This window comes from Pongo abelii, chromosome 13, assembly GCF_028885655.2.
Source record: "Pongo abelii isolate AG06213 chromosome 13, NHGRI_mPonAbe1-v2.0_pri, whole genome shotgun sequence".
Classification (NCBI taxonomy): Eukaryota; Metazoa; Chordata; class Mammalia; order Primates; family Hominidae; genus Pongo; species Pongo abelii.
Window position 1 is genome coordinate 89,528,705 of NC_071998.2, and position 21,787 is coordinate 89,550,491.

General features: G+C 48.0%; 1 protein-coding gene across 2 annotated transcripts in view; it reads right to left on the bottom strand.

The window, feature by feature from the left end:
• Nucleotides 1-21,787, bottom strand: part of GABBR2 (gamma-aminobutyric acid type B receptor subunit 2) — a 413,665-nt gene that overhangs the window by 196,196 nt on the left and 195,682 nt on the right. For both annotated transcript variants that reach the window (XM_024252745.3, XM_054520353.2), the window contains one exon: nucleotides 4,751-4,852. In XM_024252745.3, the coding sequence (XP_024108513.1) occupies nucleotides 4,751-4,852 (102 nt within the window). The remainder of the gene's footprint in view (nucleotides 1-4,750; nucleotides 4,853-21,787) is intronic.

The window sequence follows — 21,787 nt, forward strand, 5'->3', positions numbered from 1 at the left end:
TGCCATATCTATTTTTGCATTATGTGTAAAATTATATGTAATTTTTGCATCTGCATATACTTTTACAACAATTATTTAGACTTCGCTTTCCTTCCATGGGTTCCAAAGATCCCTGCTTAGCCGTTTCTATGATGACCTCATGTGTAAATTATGCCATTGCTCTTGGCTGGTTGACATCAGACTTCAGGATTAGCTTCAAGAAGGGGACCTGGCTGGAACATCCTGTGAGCCCCATACAGTGCAGAATGTCTCCCAGTTGTTCCACTGTCTCTGGGATTTAATGCTTCAGAGGAGTCGGAGAGTGGCCTGGTTTTTGCATCTCTATGGGAAGTTTGTTTTTTTCCTGGCCTAGATATTTGTAAGATTTTCTCCACTAAGTATGTCAAAATTTTGGCAAAACCTGTGTAAGTATGACTCTCTTTTCACCAGTTCTGCTAGAATGCAGAAGCTGGCTAGTTTGCTCATGTAGTCTGTACATTTCCATATGAAATTGTTGTAGTTCAAAAACTGTAGAATAATGGAAATTTTGTATGGCCCAATCTATAGTACTAGGTCTGTCTTGAGCCCACTTAAGTTTGTTTCCTAGTTAAAAAAAAAAAATTATTATTTGAAAACAGAAAAATTGTGGAGACTATATATAGAGTTCTCATACAACCCCTCATCCAGTTTTCCCTATTATTAATGTTTTATACTAGTATTTTGTGCATTTGTCACAATGAATAAATATTGATGTTATTATTAGCTAACACCCATTCTTTAATCAGATTTCCTTAGTCTTTTTCTCAAACATCCTTTTTCTATTCCTGGATCCCATCTAGAATATATCACATTATATTTAATTGTCATGCCTCCTTCAGCTCCTTTTGGCTCAGGCTTTCTTTATTTTTGATGAACTAGACAGTTTGGGGGAGTATTGGTCAGGTATTTTGTGGGATGGCCTTCAACTGTAATTTGTCTGATGTTTTTCTCATGGTTAGACTGGGGTTATGGGATTTGGGGAAGAAGACCACAGAGGTAAAGTTATTTCCATCACATCATGTCAAGGGAGCTTTCAATGTGACTTATCACTGCTGATGTTGACCTCGATTGCCTGGCTAAGGGAACGTTTGTCAGGTTTCTCAACTGTCAAGTTATTCTTTTTTATCCCCCCTCTTTTCCTACTGTACCCTTTGGAAGGAAGTAACTTAAGAAGTGTGTAGTTATGACCTACCTCTTTGGAGTGTGAAGTATCTATGTAAGTTATTTTGAATTCTTCTGTGTAGTAGATTTGCCTATGTTCTCCCATTTATTAGTCAATCATTTACATAATAGTAAACCTGTGGAGATTTATTTAATACTTTGGGTTATATTCTAATACTACTTTAATTTTTTGTGTTCAAATTGTTCCAGCTTTGGCCATTGGGAGCTCATTCAACTGGCAACTGTACTTCCATGATACAGCCCCACCAGTATGTGTGTTATTCCTTACCTTCTGGTATTACAAAATACTCCAGAATCATCTTGTCTATTTCCTGCCCCATAGAACCAGCCATTTGTCTAAGGAGGCCTGGTTCCTTTTACTGGAGAATGGTGTTAGGAACCAAAATCTGGGTGTTAGGCGTGCTCATTGCTACTGCTTCTACTGTTTTGGATTTTGGTTCTGTTTCTTTTGTCCTGGTTTTCCCTTAGGAAAACTCCCTTCTGCAGTATCCACAACTGTTATCCTTTATCTCACTGGATTGATCTATTTGGCGATTTCTTCTGAATTCTGGGAAAGCATCTCAAGTTTGCCCTCCACCTTATTGATTTTTATTTTTCTTGGCTTTAATTCTGCTCTCTACTACCTCCAATGCAGACTCCAGTTCTACTACTTGATATCTGGTTTTCTTGCCTCTCCTCTGTACCTCCTTCTCCATCTTATCCCACAATAAATCAGAAACTTGCTTTTCCTCTGAGTTTTCCAAAAGTAACTACCTTCCCATTGTTCCTGAGTATTATGTCCTTGTAGCCTCTATTGCGCTTTGTCCAGACTTGGTATTTCATTCACACACACTCAACAAATTGTTGAGCAAAGTAGGTTGGGTTTTAGGTGACGGGAAACAGAAGAGTGACCAAGACAGACAGAAATTTCTGCCTCCTGGAGCTTACATTCTAATGGGAGGAGACAGATGATAAAATACCAGGTAAAATGAATAGAAGGCCAGATATTGTTAGAGGTTGAATTGTGTCTCCCCAAAAAATACATTGAAGTCATAACCCCTAGTACCTCAGAATGTGACCTGATTTGAGAGCAGGGTCATTGCAGATGTAACTAGTTAGGTCAAGGTCATACTAGAATAGGGGAGGCTCTTATCTAACATGACCAGTGTCCTAAAAAGACAATATAAAGAGAAGAGAGGACATGCCATGTGTAGCAGAGATTGGTGTGATGCAGTGGTGAGCCACAAACTGCCAAGGATTACCAGTGACACCAGCAGCCAAGAGAAAGGCAAGGAAGAGTCCTAAGCCTTCGAGAGAGCACATTCTGTTGTTATAAACCACCTAGTTTGTGGTACTTTGTTGCAGCAGTCCCAGGAAATGAAAATAGATATCAATCAGTGAAATGGAGGAGAAAATTAGCAGAAAGGGACAAGTGGGAGTTGGAGGAACAGGGATTTCAATTTTTAAATAAAGTGTTCAGGGAAAGCCTCTGGGAGAAGGGGATGACTGGACAAAGACTGCAAGAGGTACAAGAAGGAGCTGTGCAGGTGTCTGGGTGAGGGGAGCCTTTGCCAACAGATGAGGACTCTGTCATTAGTGCTGCTCTCCTGGCTTATGTGATACTGGAATCCTTTCTCAGAAGTACATGCAGAGCAGTGGAGAAAGCTGGGCCATGACATTGCCCAGACCTGGGTTTGAATCCCAACCCACCATTTTTCAGCTGGGTGTCTTGGGGTAGTTGCTAACCTCTTTGAGTCTCGAGTCCACATCTGTGAAACAGGGATACAAAAATTCCCTCCACCTGAGGGCTTTGGGGAGGACGAATTGAGCAAATAAAGGTGAAGGGCTCTGCACAGGGCCTGGCTTGTGGTCAATGTGCTGGAAAGGTGGCTATTTCGGCTGTTATTTTCATTATGGTTAATGTCGGTGCTACTTCTGTTGGAGTTGGTTGGTTGATGGGCAGAGAGCCCAGTTCCATCTCCAGTTTCTTGCTGACTTTCAACTAGTACCTCTGCTCTGCACACAGAGGTTCTTTAAACATTAAAGTCCATAGATGCTGGGCCTCTGGAGCTCAGGGAGCTATTTCAAGTGCCCACCATAGGGAGATGCCTCTGCGTGTGGCAGGAGAATGTCAGCGCAGCTGCAGGCCCTCCCCTCGTCTCCCAACCCTACCCCAGATGCTTCCTGCAGAGCAGCCACCCCATCCCTGAATCCTCCAGGCCCCACACAGCCTGTGACACTGCAGGGGGGAGACCTGGCTCCAGCCACCTGGGCTGTCAAGCAGGCCCTTCCCTGACTACTGTGTCCTCATCTGCAGAGGCTCCCAAGGCTGAAATGTGACCCGCAGGCTCTGTATCTGCTCTGGAGGAGGTGGTAGACAACTGATATGTTGCTTCCCTTGCTCCCCTTCTCTGGGCTTTGGGCTCCCTATCTGTGAACTAGAGGATTTAGAAGGCAACTGCTCTAAGCTGCTACCTGCTCTGACTGGTGTAACCTGGGACCCACACAAGACAGAAGGGACATATCTGCAGCTGGCATCTGGGGTCTCCATGCTAATGACTTTAAGTGAGGGCCTGAAGGAATGGAGGAGAGGGAAAGAGGAATTTGATAGCTCTGATGACACTGGCATCTGCTTACAAACCTCCAAGAAGACCCCCGGATAAAATATCAAACTTCTAAGCTTGGCATTCAAGGCTCCTGGGAACTGACTTCTGTTTCAGCCTCCCTTCTACCCCACTCCAGGTACTTCTGCCTCTGTGGAATTCCTGCTGATCCTAAGCCATGATGAGCATGCCTACTCTACCATCTGATCTTCCCTCCTACCATGCCAGGCTCCTGTAGGAAGGGATCCCTCTCTTCCTCCACCACTAAATGGTGTCTCTTTTTGGAGTCTTGTCTGAGCACTCTCCCCAGGTGGGATGAGTCACTTCCTCCCTTTGTTCCCAGGCCCCTTTGTTCCTGTTTCCCCTGAGAGGTCTCTGTCTTCTTCACCACACTGGGAGCAACCTGAGGACAAGGTCGAGGCCAATGATGTCTATAAGCCCAAGAGAGGGTCTGGTGCATAAAAGCTGTTTGAGAGAGTTTGCAGAATGAATGGACAAATGAAAATTAGAGACTGACTTACAACTGGGGAAACTTCTAGTTGACCCTTTCTGTTCCTAAAGTGAGTATCACCGGACAGTGGTCAGGGGCCTGGGCTTTCAGTTGCAACAAGAAGACTTCTTTGCTGTGGGCTTTCTGCAAGACAGTTCCTCTCTCTGTGACTCTTCAAAACAGACATGACAATCATGTGTGCCCTGCTTGCCCCTGAGGCTGCGTTGAGAGATATAAAACCATCAGGAAAGTGCTCAGTGACTGTGCACCTGCAGCCAGCACCTCTGGCCAGTGTTGGACAGCAAGGAAGGGAAAGCCAAGGGAAGCCAATTCCTGGGAGCTTCTCCTGTCTGGGATGCCAAGGTGGAAATGAACTTGAGACCCAGACCAAACTTGAGGCTCTTTCATAGTTAGGTAATTTGGGCACCCAGGGCATTAAGATGAGTCTGCCATTCACCCTGTGGCTAGCCACACCTACCTTCAGCTTTTTGACACTGGTACAGGGATCATTGGAGAAGCTCTCGGTGTCTGAAATCTCAATGTCCTCGCCATACAGAACTCCAGTCAGGTCATTCCGCACCTGTCAGCAAAGAGAAAGCAGAGGGTGGGTGTGCTGGGGACCACAGGAAGGGCCAGTTCAGAGGGGTCACCCTGGGGAAGTCAAATGGGCAAAGCTATTTTCTCTACCGACAATGCAAAGTGAGTGGTTTTCTTTTACATTATTAACTAGAGCACCCCATGAAAACTTGAGGATCCCCCAGTCCCACCCTGCAACTGACACATGGATACAAGGAGGCCAGACAGGGAAGAGACTTTCTAAGATTGCCCAGGGAGTTCCTGCAAGAGTCAAGATTAGCACCTTTGCTGGTGTTTCTCTACCACATCACACTGTCTCCAAATCAGGCTATTCAGTTACGTCTTTGTTAATATTTTGCATTATTTATTTGCAACATTATTTCACTTTTATGGTGAGGAAATAGCTAAGATATTCAAAGACAATACAGAGTAGAGGAAAGAGGAAAGAAGTATGGAACCTGCCTATGATGTTAAACGTAACTATGTGTCTACTCACACACAGAATGAGGAATATCTATGGATGTGAAAAGCAAAGGGCTGCAAACTCCAGTGTTACCAGGACCAGGCAGTGTGTGAACTAGCCTGTGTGGAAGGATATTACAGAATGATAGGGCTGGGCGTGGGCTCACACCTGTAATCCCAGCACTTTGGGAGGCCAAGACAGGGGGCTCGCTTGAGCCCAGGAGTTCAAGACTGCAGTGACCCATGATCACACCACTGTACTCCAGCCTGGGTGACAGAACAAGACCTTGTTTCGACAGAACAAAACAAAACAAAAGACAGCAACAGTTGGTTGCTGAGTTAGAACGTGGGTCAAGGGTTACCAGACCTTCTGATTTTTGGGGGGAGAAATTAGAAATTTAGACTTTTAAAATATAAAATCCCCTAATTTTTAAATGTTGATACTATTTTGAATTAAAAAAAAAAAGAAAGTAAGGATCAAACCAAATAAACTTAAAGTCTGTATCTGGCCTGTGGCCATGGCTGTGCACCCTCTGACATATAGTGATGGACACTGGACTTTGTGTTTTAGTAGCAAGAACTAGGTTGGGGTTAGGGGATCCGGCTTCCAGGTCCTGCTCTATCACTGACTTGCTTGTGACTTCAACCTCTCGTGTGATTCTCCCCTTCTCTGGGCCTCAGTTTCTTCCTCTTTAGAAGATGCTTAAAGCACTTCTTGTTCACACCCATTAGCATGGCTATTACCAAAAAGCAAAACCACAAGTGTTGGTGAAGATACAGAGAAACTGGAACCCTTGTGTATTGGTGGTGGAAACGTAAAATGCTGCCGCTGCTGTGGAAAACAGTATGGCAGCCCCTCAAAAAAATAAATGTAGAATTACCACATGATCCAGCAATTCCACTTCTGGGCACATACCCAAAAGAATTGAAAGCAGGGACTTGACAGACATTTTACACCCATGTTCATAAGAGCATTTGCTCACCGCAGCTAAAAGGTAGAAGCAGCCCAAACGTTCACTGCTCGATGAATGGATAACTGAATTGTGGTGTATACAGACAGTGAAATATTATTCAGCCTTCAAAAGGAATAAAATTCTGACACATGCTACAATATGGATGAGCCTTGAAGACATCATGCTATGTGAAATAAGGCAGACACAAAAGGACAAATATTGTATGACTCTATTCATATGAGATACTCAGGTTAGTCACATTTATAGAGACAGAGAGTAGAGTGGTGGTTACCAGCAGCTGAGGGGAGAAGGGGATGGGGAGTGATTTTTTAATGGGCAGAGTTTCAGTGTGGAATGAAAACAAAAGTTCTGCAGATGCAGTAATGATAGCTGCACAAACATGGGAATATACTTACTGCTACTGAACTGTACCCTTATAAATGGTTAAAATGATAAATTTTCTGTTATGTATATTGTACCACAATAAAAAAGAACTTCTTATTTCAACACTTGGTGGATCGTTATAATGTATACATCAGAGCATTTTGAATAATCTAGCCCTAAATGTCACAGGATGGTCACCACCAAGGAAGGGAGACAAAAGAGACTGTGATGGGAGCTGCCATCTTTTACTTCTTTGAGAGAAATATGAAGCAAATGGAGCAAATGTGAACATGTAATCATTCTGGCTAGCAAGTCCATGGGTGTTTATTTTATTCTGAATGCTTGAAATGCCTTGTGATCAATGTTTTGTAGAAAAGAAAGACGCTGTCACAGTCAGGGTGATCCTTGGCCATCCTTCGTTTTTACCTCAATTTGATGGAAGATTGGTAACCAGTCAACAGGGGGAAAAGTTAACTTTTCCATTAGAGTTTATTTCTGCTGTCTCAAATCCTTTTGGATACAGGTGGGTCCCACGATGAGTTTTGAGCAGCATGAGGGTGTTGTGCAACAACAGTCATTATTAAACAGGGAAAACACGCACATGTGGCCCTCCTGGGAGGAGCTCAATGCGTGAGCTCCTGGAAAAGCACAGTCAAGCCTTGGCTCTCCACTTGCATGGCATCCACATTCCAAGAAACCACCCAGACTCTCAAGTCTCAGTTTTTACACCTATAAGATGGGGGCAATACAGCAAGTAGCTCATGGGGTTGACTCAAGGCTCAGCAAAAACACTGAAGACGTGGAATGGCTTTGTAAACTCTAAAGTTCTACACACCACTTAGAAGTTGGAGTGATCATTCCCAGGCAAATGGCAAGGCATCAAGGCAGCAGTAGCTTGGGTATCCACATGTGTGTATTAATGTGTGCATGAAAGCTATATATAAACACAGCAGAATAAAATATTTTATAGGTGGTCAGAACTCAAAACGAATAGACAAAACACACCCTAGAGGTCATCTCATCCCTCCCCTTATTTCATAGATGAGGAAACTGAAGTGTGATTCCCAGTCCTGGCTGGCTCTTCTGGATTCTGCCAGATGTGGACAGTTTTGGAGGCCCGATGAACCAGAACAGGCCAGAACAGATGGTCAGTGAGGTCAGCCACTCACTGCCCATAATCTCAGCACCAAGGAGTCTGTGCTCACCTCAAGTATTTATCCTAATGGACTTTCTGGGGAAAGCAAATGGAGGCAATCAGTAATATTATAAATGGCATTTTAAAGTAACAAAAGCATGGAAAAGAAATAATGTAATAGATCTTCCTCACAAGGGAAAACAATTTACATGCTCCTTAAGCGGGTAGAAAGACCCTTTAGTGCACTGATGGAAGATTTACTAAGAAAATTTATAAATACCTAGGTTTCCTTCTGGAACTGCAGTTGTCTCTTGTTTAAAACAGAGCCAGACCAGGTGCGGTGGCTCACGCCTGTAATCCCAGCACTTTGGGAGGCCAAGGTGGGTGAATCACCTGAGGTCAGTTCAAAACCAGCCTGGCTAACATGGTGAAACTCCATCTCTACTAAAAATATAAAAATTATCCAGGCAGTAGTGGCACGTGCCTGTAATCCCAGATACTTAGGAGGCTGAGGCAGGAGAATCACTTGAACCCGGGAGGCAGAGGTAGCAGTGAGCCAAGATCGCACCAATGCACTCCAGCCTGGGCAACAGAGCAAGACTCTGTCTCAAAAAACAACAACAACAAAGAAAAAAACAAAAACTACCAGAGCCAATGTCTTGCCATTAACTACATTTCTGCAAAATGATTTCCTTTTTTCTATTAATCTCCTTTATAAAAATAGAAGTATGTTCTTCTGGGAAAGGAATAACTCTCAATTCCCAATAAAATACACTCACACACACAACACACTCACATACACACACACACACAGAGTACGGCAGGGGGTGCCCCTGGGGGCCTAATCTGCATAATGGGACAAGTGAGGCAGCCACCAGGAGTCTGATTTGCTGAAAGCTCTGGGCATCCTGGGAGGGATGGGGAGAGATGGGTAATGATGAGCAGGGGAGGTTAGAAGGCTGCCCCTCACCTGGAAGGGAGCCCCAGGAGGGCAGGAGACACAGACTGACAGGGAGTGAGGAGCGCTGTGAGCAGGCACCCAGGGCTGCTGGAAAGGAGCTGAGGAAGGACTGGGCTCCCTAAAGGCCAGGGCCTCTGGGGCTACCCAAAGGGGAAAAACTCTCTCTGCTTCTGGCACAGCGGATCCAGGACCTGGCCAAGGAACAAATCCATAAGGAGCCGAAGACATTTGGCATGGAGAGAACGGACGGGTCAGAGCCCCTGGAATAAATAATCTGCGATAAGAGGCTTGGAGGCAATAGTTGTTGACTTGACACCTCCTCCCCACCCCCGCTACAAGAACTGGTGTGGCCCATCCATGTGAGTTCGTGCCAGAAAGCATGTCCCTGAAGCAATGGTTCTCAAACAGTGGCCCCTGCACCAGTAACACCAGCACCATCTGAGAACTTGTTAAAAATGCAAACTGTCCAGCCCTACCCAGAACTACTGAATCAGACACTCCGGGGTGGGGTCCAGCACCCTGTGTTTTAACAAGCTCTCCAGGTAATTCTGACACATGTTTAGAGAACCACATTCTAAACAAAGCAGGGTAAGTTTTAAGTAAATGATTGATAATTGTGAGAAAAAAATTTTAATGGCTTGGATATTTTCCCCTTGGCTAGGAGACCAGAATGTATTAACTGAGCAAGGCAATTAACAAAGGGAATTTTAACAAAGGGAACTAGGAACCGCTGCCCCCCTCCCTTCCCCGCCCCCTGCTCCTTTTTAAAAAATTAATTAATTAATATATATTTTTTTGACACAAAGTCTCATTCTTTCACCCAGGCTGGAATGCAGCAGCATGATCTGGGCTCACTGCAATCTCCACCTCTCAGGTTCAAGCGATTCTCCTGCCCCAGCCTCCCAAATAGCTGAGATTACAGGTGCCCGCCACCACACCCAGCTAATTTTTGTATTTTTGGTAGAGACGGGGTTTCGCCATGTTGGCCAGGCTGGTTTCAAACTCCTGACCTCAAGTGATCCACCCGCTTTGGCCTCCCAAAGTGCTGCGATTATAGGCGCGAGCCACTGCACCTGGCCAGGAACTATTTTTAAAATGTATCACATCTAGAATGAAGGAAGGGACAATCCCTCTCTGTCGTCCATCTCAGACCACACCTAGAGCACTGGGCTCAGTTCTGCTTGCCTTTATCGGGGTAGCGACAAAGTGGTTCACACTCAGAGGAGAGAGGTGTGACTAGGACGGGGACCAAGAACCCTTTAGGGAGACCATAGGTACGGGCTGATGGAGAGCGTAAAGGTCACAAAGGATGAGACCAATGACTCCTCAAGCTCCCATGCAGCTTTGGGAACCAAACAGCCAAATGGAAGAATGTTAATATTTCAACTCAGACTTCAAGTTCTAGGAAGTCCCACATTTTTCATAAAGCTAAGAGCCAGGAGAAATCCGTGGCTTTGAGGGAAAGCCAGCAGTGGGGATAGCCCCACTCATGCTGAGCAGGGAGAAAATGCCGCCAGGTCAGATGAGCCGTCTGAACAGCAGAGATGAGTGCGTCTGCCCACAACCTCCCTCCCAGCTGGTTCACGGGGCTGTGGTGAAGAGAGTGACAGGGACTTGTCACTCCAATAAAGCCATCACAATGGCTTCGTTCCTGCAACTGACTGAGCACACAACCTCCGTCCACACACTAGGCATGGGAGTGCAGTCTTTATCCAGGCCTGCAAGACATAGGGGGAGAAGGGGAGGGGCTGGAGGAGGAAAAGGAGATCAGAGAAAAAGGTGGAAAGCAAATGGAATTGGGAAGGGAATGCAGGTAAACGGATGACTCAGAAGAATCTTCTCACTCAGCATTTAATTGAGTCCATGTGACCCGTTTAAGCCTAATGTGGGTCTGCACTGTCCCATCAGGGGGGCTGGTCCCCACTTCTGAGAAGGCCACAGTGCCGCTCCATTGCAAGGCCTCCTCCCTGCTCTGAAGCCTGCACCTCTCCATTAAACACAGAACAGCTGCCAGAGGACGCCGGGCACTGCCCTCTTTCTAGAATCACCCAGCCTTGGGTTTATCAAATCACTGCATGACCCGCCGCCTCAGTGTGTGGGCCAGCCTGTTCTCTCCACCCACATTGTCTCTGCTTTAGGGCCCCAAGACTGTATCTGCATGCCCTGCCAGTCTCCTATCCCCTGCAACTCCCTGCTACCCACAGGTAGGGCCAGTGAACTCCTGGCTCCTATGAATCCCCCTGCTTGGCACTGGACACTCCTGCCCTCCATGGATGCAAGGTGAGGGGCCTGAGGTCAGGAGCCCTGGGGTGCAGCCCTCAGTCAGCCTGGAAAGGGACCTTCTCTGACCTCAGTCTCTCAATCTGAGCTCTTGCTTCATTCCTGGGACTGAAATTCTATCTCATGCCCAGTCACTGCCTGGCTTCTAGACTTGAGTACCTTTCCGAGCAGCCACTCACCACTTTGGATTTTCCAGAATGGGCTCTGTTTGTCCCTACCAGTCCCACTCCTTCATTCACTCACTTATTCACCCACTCATTCATTTCTGATATTGACATCTCTTCTGTTTCAGAAACCGTCTGAGGTAGGACCGGGCCTCTAATGATGACCAAACCCGTTCACTGTCCTGGATCTCTGTCTAGTGAGGGCAAGAGGCATTCATCAGCTGACTGTCCCAGGGAATGTGTAAATGTTCACTGAGACAAGGACGCTCAAGTTCAGGGGCAGGCTCCAGGGAGAGGCTGTAGCAGAGGAGTCAGCCCCAGGCCAGGAGGTGGGGCAGGGGGAAGGATTCCAGGCATGTGCACGTCCTGTGACGGGAGGGAGCTGGTGGAGAAACTAAAAGCATGTCCCAGCGGGCTTAATACAGAGCCTAAAGCAGGGCTTGGGGGAGGCTGTCGGAATGAACTGAGAAAGAGGTGGGTGAGGGCAGCCCGGACAGGCCTTCCAGTTCACGTGAAGGATCAAGTCTCGGCCCTAAGCACAGTGGTAACCCATGATGAGGTTTTAAGTGATGGAGTGACATTATTAGAACTATGATTTGAGACAGTTGCTCAGGCTTCTGTGGGACCACTGAGGGGCAGGGACATGAGGGGAAGAGGAAGGGCAGGGAGGGGCTCCAGCAATGGTCCAGGCGAGGGATTCTGGAGGCTAGATGATATGATACGGGAGGTGGCAAGAAGTGATCGGCTTGGGGGTACACTCAGGACAACTAATAATCTGTATTAGTCCTCTACTGCTGTGCAACAAATTATCCCAAAACGTAGCAGCTTAAACCAATACGCGTCCACTGTCCCCCACAGTCTCCATGGTGAGGAATGGGGAGCAACTTAACTGGGGGTTTCTGGCTCAGGGACTTTCAGGAGGTTGTGGTCAGGATGCTGGCTGGGGCTGCTGTCACCTAAAGACTTTGGGACTTTAGTTGGAATCACCTGGGGAGCTTTAGAAACTGCTGATGCCCTAGCTGCCTCCTAAACCAATCAGAACCTCTGGGATAGGACCCAGGCATCTGTATTTTTAGAGCTTTCCAGGAGTTTCCAATGTGTAGCTAAAGTGGCTACTGATTGGGGTAAGAGCAACAGAATCATCAAGCTTACAGCTGGGTTGCCAGCTTGCCTGAAAACCCCCGAGCCCCCTGTCCCCATCTCCTCCAGACCCAGGGCACCAGGATTGCTCCCCTGCTCTCTCCTGCCCCCTTTAGTAGGTACATCTCATATTTAATCCCCAGGCCCTTCTACTCCCGGCCCTTAGCACTCCGAGCAGACCCTGACTATGACACAAGAGAAAATGGAGGGAAGGAAAGGAGGCAGGAGGACGTGAGAGAGAAAGCAAGAAAGGGAGAAGAGAGAAGCAGAATATTATTATAGCAACTTGCTACTGCATTCAGACCACATGTCCCACACAGAGAAGGCTCCCATGGGCAAGTGAAATTCACACCCAGTGGCTGGAGGCTGCAGAGAGCTCCAGAGATCTCAAGGCACTTGCCTTCTATGGCCAGACAACTTCCCTAATTAGGCTACTGCACCAGCAGAGGAACCATCCAGAAAGGCACAGATCCAGGTAAAGATGGGGAGAACCAGGGCTGCGCCACATGCACTTTACAACTCTTTGAAAATTCTAATTAGGTTACGAAATGAACTTGAGAGCAAAGCGAATTCTCAGCTCTCCTATGGAAGCTGAGGTAACCTACTTTGTCATTCAAATGCACGCGCTATATATAGCCATGAATTGTGCCGAAATGTCACTCCTCTTACCTGACTAAAGTGTATAATTATAGATTTATTTCTATTCATTCATGAAATGTGTCTTCACTTGATTAAACAGTTCATTCAAGGAAAATCCATTAAAATATGGAACATGTTAAAATATGGCTCCTTAGAGGCAGAGGGCACCGTTGTAGCTAAGATGCTAATTAGGATAAACAGGCATTTGAAACACTCAAATCTTTGAATAATTCAGGCCACTTTTACTGGGGCTGGAGCTCCCCAGGAACTGCCATTAATTTAAGCTAATTAAAAAATTAGCCTGGAGAGGCGTAGACCAAAGCCGACTTCAAACACAGGAGAGCTGTCATTTGGGGGTGGGGGGTGGGGGGCACCTGGTTCTGCGCATCCCCGTGGTGCTGGAGCACCAACAGGCCAACAGGTAAGATGGTTCAGGAAATTAGATTTTGGCCCAATGCCAAAAAACCCCACAGCTTTCTAATGACGGAGAAGGTGGCTTTGATAGATAGTGAGGTCTTTCAAAGATTTGGGGCATATGCTTAAAAACTTATCCATGTGGTGTATTTCTGCCTGTCCAAACCTGATGTGCATTCATTAAGAGAGCATACCTTTTGAAAAATGGAGCCACCTACTTTTTAGATTTCTACAAATAAGTTCGCTGTTAATCATCTGTAACCAGATTTGAATGTAAGTGAAAAAAATGTAAAGGGCAAGTATGTAACTGAATATGTATTAGATCTGCTGCACAAGGGGAATAGCTGTACTTGGGGAATGCCTGTGGGTATATATCCAGCTGTATCCAGGTGTGTGTGTATGTGTGTGTGTGCATGTGTGACCCATGCATGTTCACAGTGCAGAGCCAGTGGGTTGAAATGTGACCTCCAAATAAGATAGGTCTAAGTTCTAACCCTGACAACTTGTGAATGTGACTTATTTGGAAAAAGGGTCTTTGCAGACATAATTAACTGAAGGATCTTGGGATGAGATCCTCCTGGATAAATCCAATGTTAAGGATTCTTATAAGAGAAAGGCAAAGGGAGACTTGGGGCACAGAGACACGAGGGGGAAGTCCACGTGAAGACAGAGGCAGAGGGTTGAGTGATGCAGCTGCCGGCAAGGAGCACCTGGAGCCACCAGAAGCTGGGAGATGCAGGCAAGGATTCTCTCCTAGAGACTCCAGGGCAAGCCTGCTGACACCTTCATTTAGGACCTCTGGCCTCCAGAACTATGAGACAATACATTTCTGTTGTTTTAAGCCACCTAGTTTGTGGTGATTTGTTTCGGCCACAGGAAACTAATACACCCGGGGCAGGTTCCCATGGAGGAGTTTGGGCTTCCTATCCAATCTAGATGCTCACATCACATGTCAAGGCCTCTGGAATGGAACCCCAGTTTCCCTCTACTTGATGGCACCATTTGTCTGTCCCAAAGATATATGGTATTTCTTACATCTCCAGAATTACCAAAAGCAGGGAAACAAGTGGAGGACCATAAGCTGTGCATCGTGGAAATGCGGGTGCCTGGGACAGGGACACTGGCCTCATGGAGCTTCAGTGGAGGGCTCAGGAGTCTGCATCACTGACTTTGAGTTGACTTGCAAAGCGGTGACCATGAGTATGGGGCTGTAACATTTTCTTCCCCATGGATGTGTCAGCTCCAGGAGGGAAGCACTCGGTTTGTTTTGATCTCAGGATCCTGTGTAGTGCCTGGCATATAGTAGGTGCTCAGAATTGTGGTGAATGAGAGCATGGACGAGTGCATGCTGAGGCTGCACCATGGCCACCCACTCTTAGATGGAGGATGTTAATATTCTGAGCCCATTAGACCCACCTTGAGCTGGTCTCACAGGGATGAGGCAACTTCGCAAGGGCTGGGCTGTATGCTGAGGCTGAAGACCCAGTCTGCAGACGCAGGGGTGAGTCCCAGGGGCAGCGCTAGCTGGAACTCTATCAGGGCCCCAATGAAGGAAGAAATCTGGGGAGAGCTGTGGTGCTCTGGGGGCACCCCTGTGGGGACATATGGGGCCTGAGGGCAGCTGGAGTTCCCTGGGGACAGTTCCCTGCCTCCCTCACCATGGCAGAGAGTGTCAGGCACCTGTGACCTGAGACCTGCCCAGCTACTCACATCAAGCCCTCATGGCAGCTCCTACCTGCTGGGAGTCCAGCCTGCCTACATGGCAATTGGGAGCAGAGATCCCACCTGGCAGAGCTACAGGCCCCCACACCCAACCCATGATGCCAGCTCTCAGCACTATCACCGCCTTATGAAAGTCCTCCAGAGGGAGGGCAGGGAGGCTGCAGGCTGCTCCTCTCCCCAGCCCACCACTGCTCCTCGGAGGCCTGTCTCCCAGAACCACATACTGTAGGGGAGAAACACACCCTTGGCCCAATTTCAAGAAGGCAACTGGGGCCGCTCTGGCTTTCAAATCAAATCAAATCCCTCTTTCCATCAGCCAGGCTGATGGAAAACTGATTTCTCAGTTTTAGAAATTCCAAAGAATCATCAGTGATGGATAGAGTTGTGCCCTTCCCCCAACGGTGTTCATGTCCAAATCCCTAAAATATGTTACCTTATGTGGCAAAGAGGACTTTGCAGATGGGATGAAGTTAAGGATGTCGAGATGGAGCAATGATCTGGGATTATCCTGGTGGCCCAGCATGATCCCAAGGGTCTTTATAAGGGAAGGAGGGAGGTAGAAAAGTCAGAGTCAGGGAAGAAATTTGTTCGAAGATGCTCTGCTGCTGGCTTTGAAAGTGGAGGAAGAGGCCAGGAACCAAGGCTCACAGGCAGCCTCTAGAAGGTGGGAAAGGCAAGGAAACATTCTCCCCCAAAGCCTCCAGAAGGAACCAGCCAAAATCAAGAACACCTTGATATTGACCCAATGATTTTGAACTTCTGATCTTCAGAACTATAAGGTAATAATGTGTGCTGTTTAAAGCCACTAAATTTATGATGATTTGTTGCAGCAGAACAGGAAACTGATACAATAAGCTTTCACCTTGAGATCCCATACATCTTGAAATGCCAACATGCTGTTTGAAGCCTTCCCTTGTTCTCAGGCTAGCAGTGACTTCTCCTCTGAACTCCACAATCCTGGGCTCAAGATCCCTCTTCTCGGCTAAACAGAATGTCCTGAGATCTCACACACCTTCCATCTGGGACACCTCTTGCCCCTCCAGATGCCTAGCACAGGGGCTGCCTGAGGAAGTAGGACCAGGTCCAAGCACCTTTCTTGGATAATGCACAAAAATTTCCTGTTGGGCATCCCCAACCATCAGTCTTCCCTTTGGTCCTCATTTTCCAAGGACCTCACCCACTCTAGGAGCAGTCAGTGAAGTCAGGCTACGCTGAGCTGTTGGGGAATGAAATTAGTCATCAGACCTTATTGCTTTCCTTGTGACAAACTGCCCATTGCTTTAATTGTTCCAGACTCGAGGGACCAAACTGTTTACAAAAACATTGGGTATTAATAAAACAGGGAGGCTATATAGTTAAGGTGATGAATAGAAACTTCTATAGGAAATCAGCAATATGCAAAGTGAGCCTCTGACACCAAACTAGAAGACGGATATTAAGAAATCACACCTGAGAGCACCAAAGCAAGCTGACTTCAAAACCATTCCCTGGCTCTCTGAGCCCCATCCCTGCTCTTGTCTCTAGAGAAATGGTGGAGGGGATGGCAGACGGCCACATGGGGAAGTCTAGGCCTGTGAGATATCACTTCGTGCATCCCTGAAGAACTGCCACCAAACCCAGGCAACTGGCGTGGCACCTGGGCCTCAGGGAAAGGGCCAGTACCAGTGGGAGAGGCCACCAGGAAGTAGATTTCAGCTCCCTCAGAGACAGAACTTTCTAACAAGAGAGTGAGCCAAAGAAGGATGGGCCCTTCCCTAGGTGGGAGTGAGCTCCCCGCCATGACAGGTGTGCAAGCAGAGGTGGGTTGCACAGGCTGTAGAAGGGATTCAGGCATCAGATGGAGGGGCAGACAAGACTGCTGCATCTCCAAGGAAGGTCTCAAATTCTCAAACCTGAGAAGTTGCAAGAGAGGCCTCAGCCAAACTTGCCCATGGGGAGCTGCCTAGGTGGTACCTGTTCTCACCCCTGCAGAAATAGGACAGCTTCAGGCCGCTCCATAAGCTGGATGAGCAGTGGGATCAAACTGTCCACTTTTGCACTTCATGGTGGAGTTTAAAGGACTCCTTTCTGAGACCCTGGGAAATCACTGCACTTTTTATGAGCAGCTTTCTTTCCAGTTCTGCATTCCAAAGTGGGTGATTTGTCCTCAACTCATGTTCTGCTCTGACATCCTAAGCCCCTAGCATTTGCAAACCCCCCTTCTTGGCTTCCACTGGCTCCCTTCTTCTAGGGCTTCAGATTTGGGGTGTGGAATGAGGTGAGGAACTGAAGGGCTGGGACTCCCCTTGGCACAGACAGCAAAAGGCATAGGTGCAAACTGCTCCCAGAGGCCACCTCTCCTCCTTCTCTTCCCTCCCCTCCCCCTCTCCCACCCCCATCCCTCACTCCAAGCCCTCAGGGAGGAAGGGGACCACAGGCGACACACCAGCATTGACTCTGGAGTGAATTTCATCCTCAACAATCTTACAAAGCAGATCCCATTCTTGTTTCCATTTCACAAATGAGGGTCTTGAAAGATTAAGTCACTTGCCCAAAGCCTTACAAGTAGTAAGTCAGAGGGCCAAGACTGAAACTCATGTCTCTCTGACTTCCAAACATCCAGGAGGGGAGAGCAGAGGAAGAAGAGAGGAAGAGCTTGGGTGGAGGCACTGGCCTGGCCCCTGGGTGGTTCCTGCAGGGAGAGGACCCAGTGAGTGGCTTTCCTGCTTGAGCATCCCTCTCCAGACTGGGAGGCCCTGGGGAGTTGAGACCGTGTTGGGGCCTCTCTGTGTATCCATGCTGGATATAAAGCCTGGCAAAAAGCAAGCGATCAGGACACATGGGAAAGAGAAGCATGGCAGAACTGGACATATCCAGGAAGCAAGGGCATCACAATCAGAGAATGGTAACAAAAGAAGGAGACAAGAACACTGAGGATGCACTCCACCTTCACCTCCTGGCCCTAAGGTCTGCAAAGGGAGCCCTCTGTCCAGCAGGCAGAGTGAGTGCTGACACTCTCAGGCCCACTCCTCATGTCTGAGAGAGGCTGAGCTCAGACCATCAGAACCAGGCTGCCACATACCAACTCACCAGCCCTCATTGGACAGCTGGGGAAACTGAGGTCCCAAGAGGGGTAGAGACTTGCCCCAAATCACACAACTTTCTAGGCACGGAGCTGGGACTCAAACTCAGTTTCTTGCCTCTAGACCAATATTGCCCAAAGCCATTGATTTAACGGCAGCAGCAGAACAGTAAGCCCCCAAGAGAGCTACTAGCTGCAGCCCTTTCAGGACCCTTTCCAAATCCAAGACAGGGGCTGCTCCCAGGCAGTACCCAGCCCCGTTCCTGACCCCCAGGGTGGCACCATCTTTGGTGATCCTGGCTCCTAGCTCCTGGGTTCCAGGACCCAGCACAAGGCTTGGCACAGAGCAGTTGCCTGGTAGCGCTAAACAGACCTGGAAATCTCCCCGACATCAACCACCCTTGGGCTCAGAGTTTAGGGCAGCAGCTTCCAAGCCTGCTTATGCATCTGCATCTTCCCAGGAGCTTTGTAGAAATACAGATTCCTGGGCCCCAACAGAGCGATTCGGACACTGGTACAGAAGGGACGCCAGCAATCTGTGTTTGTACAAAGTGCTGTGAGATCTCGGTTGCAGAGCCAGATTTGAGAGACACCCTTTTAGTGCGCTCCAGTCTGAGTGGCCCTTTAGCTTAAACTCCTTTGTTCCTAAGGGCCCTCTGATGGAGATATTACGGTGCACTGCCAGAATCTTCCAATGGACAGAGGCACTCATTCCGGATTTGCCCTTGAATAAAGGAGGCAGCCTCATCCAAGGTCACACACCTTCCCCAGGACCGCCTGCACCCAGTGACTGGCCCAGCCTTCTGGTCTCTATTTGGGACTTCTCTGAAGGGCCATCCTAGCTCCACAGCTCCCCATGGGCAAGCTTGGCTGAGGTTCCTGTTGCAACTTCATTGTGTGTCAGCTTCTTTCTCCACCCAGTCCCACCTTTCCCATCCCTTCCTGTGGGCACTGCTAGCAAATCTCCTGTGTGCTGAGCCCCAAGAGAGTCCCTTTCCTGGTGAAACTGACCTTGAACAGGCTCACCCTCCAACCCTCCACCCACATATGTGTCAGCTTGGACCAAACCACTACATTGCCACCAAGTTATCAGATGACAATATGGCCTGCTGAGAGCCTGAAACGCAGCTGCTTGCTGTAGAACCCTCATAGTGACTCAAAGACTTTAAGCTTTTCAAAATAATGTCTAAACTTCATTAAAAGTGAGGAAAGGAGTAAAGTGATAAAACTATCCCTGTGCCCAGTACACTAATCCAACTAGTATAATAGCTCATCATGTTGGTTATTCCCATTTGCTTTCATCCACATGCGCCAGCCTGCCCTGCCCTGCTTTTTTTATGGAATTAGAACTTTCAGATAGGGCAGCACGTGAATGGCCTGGTCCTCTGACTTCCAGCTAGGCTTGGCCAACGGGAGCCCAGCAGGAGTCAGAAGACCAATGAGAACCCAGTGGAAGTCAGAGGGCCAATGGCAGCCCAGTGGCAGTCAGCAGACCAGTGAGAGTCCAGCGGGAGTCAGAGGACCAGTGAGAGCCTAGCAGGAGTCAGAGGACCAGTGAGAGCCTAGCAGGAGTCAGAGGACCAGTGAGAGCCTAGCAGGAGTCAGAGGACCAGTGAGAGCCTAGCAGGAGTCAGAGGACCAGTGAGAGCCTAGCAGGAGTCAGATGGCCAATGGGAGCCCAGTGGGAGTTAGGGAGCCTATGGGAGCTCAGTGAAAGAGAGCCAATGGGAGGCCCCAGGAGGAGTCAGAATGAAGGCGAGAAAGAGTTCAGGGTATTTCTTGCCTTGGCTCCTCCCTGGCTTGGTTAGAGCCCGTGTGAAGCAGCTGCTCCTCCCAACTCCAGTAGCACTGCTCCTCCCCTTGTCCTCCAGAGCACTTGATGCTCGTGACTCCAACCATTGCTAGCCCCTGGAGCTGCAGTAGCCCTGGTTGGTTCCATTGCCTCTGCCTAAAGTACTTCCCCTAAATTGGACTTCAGCTCTGAAGATGCCATCTGTTTCTTGCCAGGACGTTAATACTGTAGATATAAGTTTTTCAGGTAGAAATCATCAAAGTATAATTTTTATATCCATATTTTTTCACCTAAGATTATAAGATATACTTTGTAATTCATTTCACCACTGACCATGCATGCACGAATCCCCTTAAGTTCCGGACCTCAGCCCTCCTATGTCTAAGTCCTGCTTACCCTTCAAACTCTATGGTAAACAGCCCTTCCTCCATGAAGTCCTTCTGGATTCTCCAATGAGATGCACTCACCCCTTCTGAACACTGGCATCCCCTGCTTCTTCCTCCCAGGCCCTGCTTTCTCGGCCCTGCTCTGGAGTAACTGGGAAGATCTTCAGTGATCAACAGCCCAGAGAATCCACTGCAGCAGCACAGAGCATGAGGTCCCCTCAGCCCCACAGCCAGCCCAGGTGTCTGGGGGAGGATGCTGGGCTGCTCATGTATGGAGAGGATCTAAACTCTGGACAGCTCCCTCAAGGTCAGGAAAGACAGTCTGCCCTTCCCCTCCCAGGAAGCCCATGGAGCCAGCCCCATCCTGTAGAGGTGCTGAGTGTGTGCCCTGGGAGGGAGCTGGTGGGCTAGGTGAGCCGACTGTGTCTTGGGGTGGACACTGCACCAAAGTGCTGAGCAGGCTGACAGCCTGGGAGCAGGTTCTGAAACTGTGCTAAACTAAGCAGATTTTATAATGTATCTTCTTACGAGCAGTACTCAGACTCCAGGGAACAGGTATTTACTCTGCAGAGTCTGAATGGAATTTTCCAAAGGGGACCAAAATCTGGAGGCACCAAGATTACTGTTATTGCTACGGCTTGTTAATCTGTCCATCTCCTCCTGGGCTGTGAGCAACTGGAGGGCCTGAAGGCTCTGTCTGAACCCCTGTCAGGTTTTGGCGTAATGGCCTGGCTCAGTCAGCACTGGCTGAATGAGGGAATGAATGAGACCACAGGACACCCTATGCATCTGCCTGAGGTGGGTGTCACTTAACACCTGGTGCCCAGCGTTTCAAGGGGGAGGCTGGAGGAGCATCTGTGCTTTCTCTGTGCTCCAGTTATCAGAGAAGAGCAAGGGTCCTTAGGCAGAACTGCCAGAATGCTCCAGAAGGGAAGAGAAAAATTACAGAAGGCTGCACATCCATGATAGATGGGAAAGGCCGGAGCAACAGTGGGGACTCATTTACTGAGTGCCTGTCAAATGTGGAGCCCTCAAACGTATATCACTCCTTGCGGGCATGGGTGTAAACCCAAAAGGTACAATTATGACCAGTTTACGGGTAAATAAAATGAGATTCAGAGCTGTTGAGTCAACTGCCCAAGGTCACACAGCTAGGATGTAGGGAGCCTGGGATTTAACTTCAGAGTCTATCTCTTTCTACAATAGCCTACGCTGGAAACTAGGAGCCGACACCTTTTTTTTTTTTTTTTTTTTTTTTTTTTGGTAAAGGGTCAGATAGTAAATACTTTAGGCTTTGCAGGACTTACATGTTTTTTCCCAACAACGTTGCAAATGCAGCCGTACACAATGTGCAAATGAATGGGTGTGGCTATGTTCCAACAAAACTTTATTTATGAAAACAAGGGGCTGGATTTGGTCCATAGGCCACAGTTTGCAAACCCCTGT